At 37.0% G+C, this 7,500-nt stretch overlaps 1 protein-coding gene across 1 annotated transcript; it reads left to right on the top strand.

The window, feature by feature from the left end:
- Positions 1-3,425: 3,425 nt before the first annotated feature.
- LOC137632732 (protein FAM200A-like) lies at positions 3,426-3,848 on the top strand. Its single transcript, XM_068364807.1, has one exon. The coding sequence runs from the start codon at positions 3,426-3,428 to the stop codon at positions 3,846-3,848; it is 423 nt and encodes a 140-aa protein (XP_068220908.1).
- Positions 3,849-7,500: the final 3,652 nt, after the last annotated feature.

The raw sequence follows: 7,500 nt of genomic DNA, 5'->3' as shown, positions 1-7,500 counted from the left end.
TTCGTGTTGAAGATCAAGAATCTTCTAAATGTCTTCGCGGGGAAGATTATTCTTACTCTGAAACAAATTTGTTCTCTTTCAAGCTTTCCCTTTTAGCTTCGTTTAATTTGCTCCTTTTTCAGAGTACTATCAGATATAAGAGAGAGAGAGAGAGAGAGAGAGAGAGAGAGAGAGAGAGAGAGAGAGAGAGAACATGTATGCGTCGAAAGAATGAATTTCTCCTCTGAAGACTTTCTAAAAATACATCGGGAGCTCCATAAACTGCATTCTCTTATGAAGACGTCTTCGTCATTTTTTTTCTTAAAACTAAGCCTGATACAGAAATTCTATATCGTTGGCCTGGCTGGGCTCCCCGGCCCCCACCGGCGCTGGGCTGGCTCCCCCCCCCCCCCCGCTGGCGCTAGGCCGGCTTCCCCCACCCCCCCTGCCGGCGCTGTGCCGGCTTCCCCCCCCCCCCCCAGCGCTGGACCAGCTTCCCCCCCCACCGGCTTTCCCCCCCCTCCCCCTCACCGGTGCTGTGCGGATATCCCCCCCCCCCCCGCCGGCGCTGTGCAGATTCCCCCCCCCCCCCCCCCCCGCTGGCACTGGTGGAGCTTCCAACCTGCTGGAGCTGGGCCAGCCTCCCCCCCCCCCCTGCTGACGCTGTGCCAGCTTCCCCCCCCCCGCTGACACTGGGCCAGCTTCCCCCCCCCCCGCTGGCGCTGGGCTGGTTTCCCCCCTCCCCACCGGCTTCCCCGCTCCCCCCCGCTGGCGCTGGGCTGGCTTCCCCATTCCCCCCCCCCCTGCTGGCGCTGGGCCAGCTACCCCCCCCAACCCGCGCTGCGCAGGCTTCCCCCCCCCACCCCCCGCCAGCGCATTACCAAACCATCTCCATCTCCATTTATCATGATCCCATCCACATACGGAACTCGAGCAATCTCTCTTATAGTTTCATTTTGAATCCTGTCCTGCCATTTAACTCCTAATATATAACGAACTATAAAAACGGGAATTCCGAAAGTAAGATATTCTGAAATTTCTGAGTTAAAAACTACAAAGATTAAACCCTTCAAAAGATGCCGTAAAAACTAACTTCAAACTTTACACAAGATTTGTAAAAACAAACAACGACAACAGAAATCTCGAAAGTGATGTATTCCAAACTTACAGACACTAAAAATCACTCAAAATAAAAATAAACAGAAATAAAACCAACCTCAAACTTTACACACAAAAAGTAGAAAAATAAAAACTACAGAAATGTCGTAAGTGAGGTATTCCAAACTTACAGACAGTGAATACCAAATTAATGAAATCACTGAAAATAAAAATAAACAAATATAAAACCAACCTGAAGGCAAAAATAAAAGTTAGGTATTCCAAACTTCCAGACAATAAAAACCAACTCTATCAAACCGCTCAAAAAAAAAAAAAAAAAAATTAATAAATAAAATAAAAAAATAGATTTTACACATGGAAAACAAGAAAAATAATATAAGTATCAATTCCCAAATTCCCAATTAAGATATGCAAAATCTCAGACGGATTTTCTCGTCATAAGGGATTGACTTCGACTGGAGATGATGACTTCCCAAAGAGGGAGTACGGGGAGAGGAGTGGGGGTGCTGGATGGAGAAGGGGGGGGGGGGGGAGGGTTGGGGGGGGGGGGGGTAGGGGGGGCAGACTAAGGGAAGGGATAGTAGTTACCTCTTGGTAGCAATGGACGCTCCGAGGCCTAATTAATGTTGAAATTATGAATAAGATATATGAGTTATTGGAAGTGATACGCAGAGACGTTCTTGGAGAGAGAGAGAGAGAGAGAGAGAGAGAGAGAGAGAGAGAGAGAGAGAGAGAGAGAAGGGGTTACTGGCATGATATATAATGTAAAACAATTACTGTCATATATGGGGTTTGGTCATTTTCATCACCACGCTGGCCAGTGCAGATGGATGATGGTGGGAGATTTTTGTCTAATCGCTCACAAAAAAACAACCTAGTATGGGTGGCCCTAACTATTACAACTTTGCGGATCATGGCGACACACAAGCCCTTTCACCACGTTAAGGTATCCCTATTGAGAAATATATATATATATATATATATATATATATATATATATATATATATATATATATATATATATATATATATATATATATATATATATATATATACATATATACATATATATATATATGTATATATATATATATATATATATATATATATATATATATATATATATATATATATATATGTGTGTGTGTGTGTGTGTATACATATATATATAATATATATATATATATTATATATATATATATATATATATATATATATATATATATATATATATATAAAATGTGTGTGTGTTTGTGTATGTTTGTAAAACCCCTATAGATTTCAGGACACTTTCCTGTTCAATACCGTGATTGCATTCATTATAGCAATGTGACAATAATTGCCAATCAAACATTTCTTCGAGAAGGAAACCAATTTCTCTTTATCGGAGGCCACTGTCTTGAATAATTAAACGAATTGCTGGTAAGGTACATTCGGCAAATTGGTCAGATTCATGACGGTTATTAAATTGGACTCAGGATGGGAAAATATATTTAAGACAAGGACACAGACACATACACATACATATGTATATATATATATATATATATATATATATATATATATATATATATATATATATATATATATATATATATATATATATATATATATATATATATATATATGGTCCTTTGGCATGTTAATTTACGTTTGCAATTAATAAACAATGTCTTAGTGGCGTCCAAAAGTCGAAGATAGTTTCTCTCTGAGCAGACTGTCCTCCAGACGGTTTTGAAAATAACAGTAAAAGAGCATTTACATTTCTTCATTTACTAGTTGGTGTCGACACGTGTTTCGAATCACATCGTGACTCTTCTTCAGGACTATATTTGGTTGAGTGATGGAATCACACTTTAATATAAAGACTATATTGTGGAGAACATTTTTGATGATGCCCCTAACGAAAATGGGTAATGCATCTCTTGGTTGTGGTGACCGATGTGGTATAACGTCCCTGACTGGTGATTGCCAGACTGAGGTTTGAGTCCCGCTCAAACTCGTTAATTGCTTTGGTCGCTGCAACCTAACCATCTTTATGAGGTAGGCATGGCTGGTCTGTGGGAGCCTATAGGTCTATCTGCTGAGTCATCAGCAGCCATTGCCTGGCCCTCTATGGTCCTAGCTTGCATGGAGAGAGGGCCTGGGAGCTGATCATATGTATATATAGTCAGTCTCTAGGGCATTATCCAGCTTGCTAGGGCAATGACACTGTCCCTTGCCTCTGCCTTTCATCAGAGGCCTTTAAACAGTTTCCTTGTTTAGCCTCTGTTAGCAGCGATTTGCAAGATGAAGATCTTGCATTATATGGTGAATATATGGAAATTATGCATTCAGATGTGCAAAATCGGTTTAGTGACCTACTCATGATGGTTATACAGACTTGGGTTTCAATTCCTTTCGAAGTTAATGTTGCCGATATAGACATATCTTTGCAAGAGCGTCTTATCGAATTACAAAGTGATGAAATTATGCGTGCAAAATTCAAAGATGGAAAGTGCAATGTATGGAAGACAAATGATGTTGCTACAAAGTACCCTTTGCTCTGGGATAGAGCACAGATCTATGTTATCGCTTTTCCAACATCTTATCTTGTTGAATCGGGATTTAGTCGTGTTTCTCAACTTTTATCAAAAGCTCGCAATAGACTTGGCATTGTGAAAACAGGTGATTTTCGACTATCATTAACATCGATGGAACCAGACATAAAGAAACTCGCAGAGCAGCATCAACCTCAGGGACCTCATTGAATAAATATGCATATCTCTCTTTTTTATCACATATTTCATTTTAAGTGTTTATACAAAATTTCAACCACTGTACATAAATGCTACAGTGAATTCAAATGCCTGATCTCTACTTTCCAACGGCTTGACCATGGAAGAAACATTATAATATTGTAATACAAGATACTGGTTAAGAATTAATACCACTATATTCTTTATTATTATTATTATTATTATTATTATTATTATTATTATTATTATTATTATTATTTTTATTACTATTATTATTATTATTATTATTATTATTATTATTATTATTATTATTATTATTGTTGTTGTAGAATACTTTATTTGCATTAAATTAGTATTTATTTGAAAATAAAACTTAATTATATACTATGTTTATTTATTAAAACCTCATAATTCATATTAGTGAAAAATAAAATATTGTCTTATGACAAATAGTTATGAAGGGGTCCACCAGGAAAAAAAGAGAAGGGAAAAGGGTCCATGGGTAAAAAAAGGTTGAGAACCACTGGTCTAACAGATCTCACAAAACGAATCAAGGCTAAGGAAAATTACTTCACATGAGAGACCTAAAAGAGGTCTCCTTCCCAGAAACATTAAATTGTATTCGAAGATATCATTCGTGTGTGGTGTTTGGGTGGAAAGACGCTCAAATGTCAGACATCAGACCTCGAGGGATTTTTTTCTGAACAGCGTAGAAGCGGTTATTTCATTTTCTTTTTTCATTTCATGTTATTTTTTGTCATACATATTTGTAAAATTGTAATGCATTATAATAATTTCAGTTGTGCTGGCTATGCTATGTACAACGCATGTATGATTATGTAGAGATAATGATTAACTTTTGACTGCATTTTATATTTCAGAAACCAATTTCAACTAAAAATTAATACTTGTGTTTAAGGATACCAATTTCCAAAGCAAATATTAACGAATTTCTAGATAAAAAGGATCATGTGCGTATGGATATAAATGGCATTTCAACCCATCACAATAAGTAACAAGAGATTTGTTTGTTCCTCAAGATGATACTGCAATACACCACTAAAGGAATAAAAATAATGCCTTTAGAAAATGACTCTGAAGGATCACACGATTACCGATTCTGACCTTGGCCAGAACTCCCCATTCTATTCCCGGCATTGCTTATTGACTGACATCCCTTTCCCTTTTATTGAAAGCGTGACGCGACTGAGGTCTGGAACTGGGCAGCTACTGCCTGTTACTAAGAGTGAAAAGGAAAAGTTCTACTATAATTTTATTAATAATTCCTTAGTTTCGTAAAAAATGATGAAGCCAAGTCTACTCATAGCCACAATTCTTTAGCACTTTTAAAAGACTTTACAAGGGTTGGGAAATTCAACTAACATTTATATAAAACAAATAACTAATGATAGGGTCCGTTGAAAGCCTAATTCATGTTGATAAAACGCCGGCCTAAGCCATGTTACAGTCCAGGAACTTGGGAAAATAAAAGAGCTCAGTAATATTTTTTTTTATAAAAATAGAAAAAAAAAAAAAAAAAAACTCAGCATGTCACACGACCCTTTTTTAAAAAGGAGATATTGAGTTTTATCATTATTTCTAAGCAGTCATTTTTTCCAAAAAAGTTGTCAAGAAAATTGATTAAGGCGTTATATTTTTTCTCTTGTATCAAATGGAGGAAGTAATTATGAAAAACGGTTGTTTCTTAACATGAGAAATGTCATACATAGAAACACGAGGGGCTCAAGCACTAACTGAATTTGATAGTGAGTCAAAGGATTGATTTTTTAATCAAATAGAGCTGCAAAATATTGAATAATGTTTATGAATATGAAAGATATCCAGAATCTGGCGCTGAATCTACGAACTTCATATTTTGATGCAATACGAAGAGTTTCTGACGTTGCATTTCGTAATATATTGAAATATTATAATAAAGTTGTGCTCATCTGATTATTCAGTCTTATTATTGTTATGAAATTTTATAAGAAAAAGTCCATAAATTCAACGCAGTTAAAACGAAAGGTTTCCAATTTAACTCTTTCTTCGCGAAAATAGTGACATAGCAATCGCTGAAGTTACAGAAAGGCGAAATCTTTAAAATTATTTGCCTCTATAAACAATATTTGATATGAAAATATAGATACTACATAGAAGAATAATTATTATACTGAAAAACAGGTTGACTGAAATGGAGGAATTCATAAATTTCAACGCCCCAAAATCTAAAAACCTTTCGATTTTTCTCTCCACTAATTCCAGAAACAATACTCTTGAGGCTGGAATTGGTTATCTGGTTATGCAATTGTAAAATCTATCAACTTTACTAATAATTGTCCAAAGCTTTTCCGATTTAAAGTTCATACCGATCACTTCATACGTTTTCCATTCTTCTCTTTACACATGCAAATATACACAGTTACATAAACACTAATGTTATTAAACACTAGATATATGTACACACACATGTGTATATATAATCCTATATACATATATACACACACACACATATAATTGATAGGCGTATCCCTTCTCGTGTGCTAAGGTACCGAATGAAGGACAAACCGTGGTTCAATGATGATTGTAGACGTGCTTACTTGGAGAAGCAGGAGGCCTATCACCTTTGGAAGGGTAACAGATCAGATTTGACCTGGAACAACTATACTCAGCTTCGAGCTTTTGCTCAGAGAGTTTATGCCTCAACTGAAAAGGAGTACAATTTAATCATAAAAGAAACCCTCTCTGGTACAACTCAGGAACATAAATGGTGGTCTACCCTTAAATCTGCACTCTTTGGTGTAGATGCAACAGTTCCTCCTTTACTTAAACCAGATGGCTCAGTCACTCACTGTCCAAAGGAAAAGGCAACCCTTTTGGCTGATGTTTTTGACAGTAAACAGAGTAATGAAAAACTTGAACTTCCTCATTCCTGTTTTCCTGAGGCTAAACTAACTAGTTTAGCTTTTCGATCTCGTGAGATTAAAGCTCTGTTGATGGACCTTGATGCTTATGGAGGTGTAGACCCTAATGGTATTTTTCCTTTGTTTTTTATAAAGACAGCAGATTTCTTAGCTCCAAAGTTATCTGTTATTTTACGCAAGTTAGCAAGAAGAGGGGCTTTTAGCACTTGTTGGAGAATTGGTAATGTTACTCCTTTATGTAAATGTGTTTGTGGTAGCTCAAGTCCCACTGATTACCGCCCAATTTCCATAACTCCCATATTATCTAAAGTTTTTGAATGTCTTCTGGCAAAACGTCTTAATAGGTTTGCTGAAGGTAATCATCTATTCCCTAGTTTGCAATTTGGTTTTCGGAAAGGCCTTGGAGCATGTGATGCCCTTCTTACAATCTCCAATGCAGTACAGAAATCCCTTGATTGTGGTCGGGAAGTTCGTATGATTGGCCTTGATTTTAGTGCTGCCTTTGACCGTGTTAATCATGAGGCCCTTGTTTTCAAACTGAAACAGTTGGGAGTGGGTGGGTCGTTTCTTAGCATTATTATTGATTTTTTAAGTAGTAGATCTCAAAGAGTTGTTGTTGATGGGGACCATAGTGAGTATAGGAATGTGATATCCGGTGTTCCACAGGGTAGTGTTCTTGGCCCATTACTTTTCATACTATATACACATGACATGTGGTTTGGCCTAGAAAATAAGCTTGTTGC

The sequence above is a fragment of the Palaemon carinicauda genome, chromosome 3 (genome assembly GCF_036898095.1).
Source record: "Palaemon carinicauda isolate YSFRI2023 chromosome 3, ASM3689809v2, whole genome shotgun sequence".
In the NCBI taxonomy this organism is placed as follows: domain Eukaryota; kingdom Metazoa; phylum Arthropoda; class Malacostraca; order Decapoda; family Palaemonidae; genus Palaemon; species Palaemon carinicauda.
The sequence above is the reverse complement of the archived record's forward strand: the minus strand, read 5'-3'. Positions and strand labels throughout refer to the sequence as shown.

Bases quoted from the DNA above. Each gene is read 5' to 3' on its own strand.
- LOC137632732 (XM_068364807.1), top strand. From the start codon at position 3,426: ATGCATTCAGATGTGCAAAATCGGTTTAGTGACCTACTCATGATGGTT.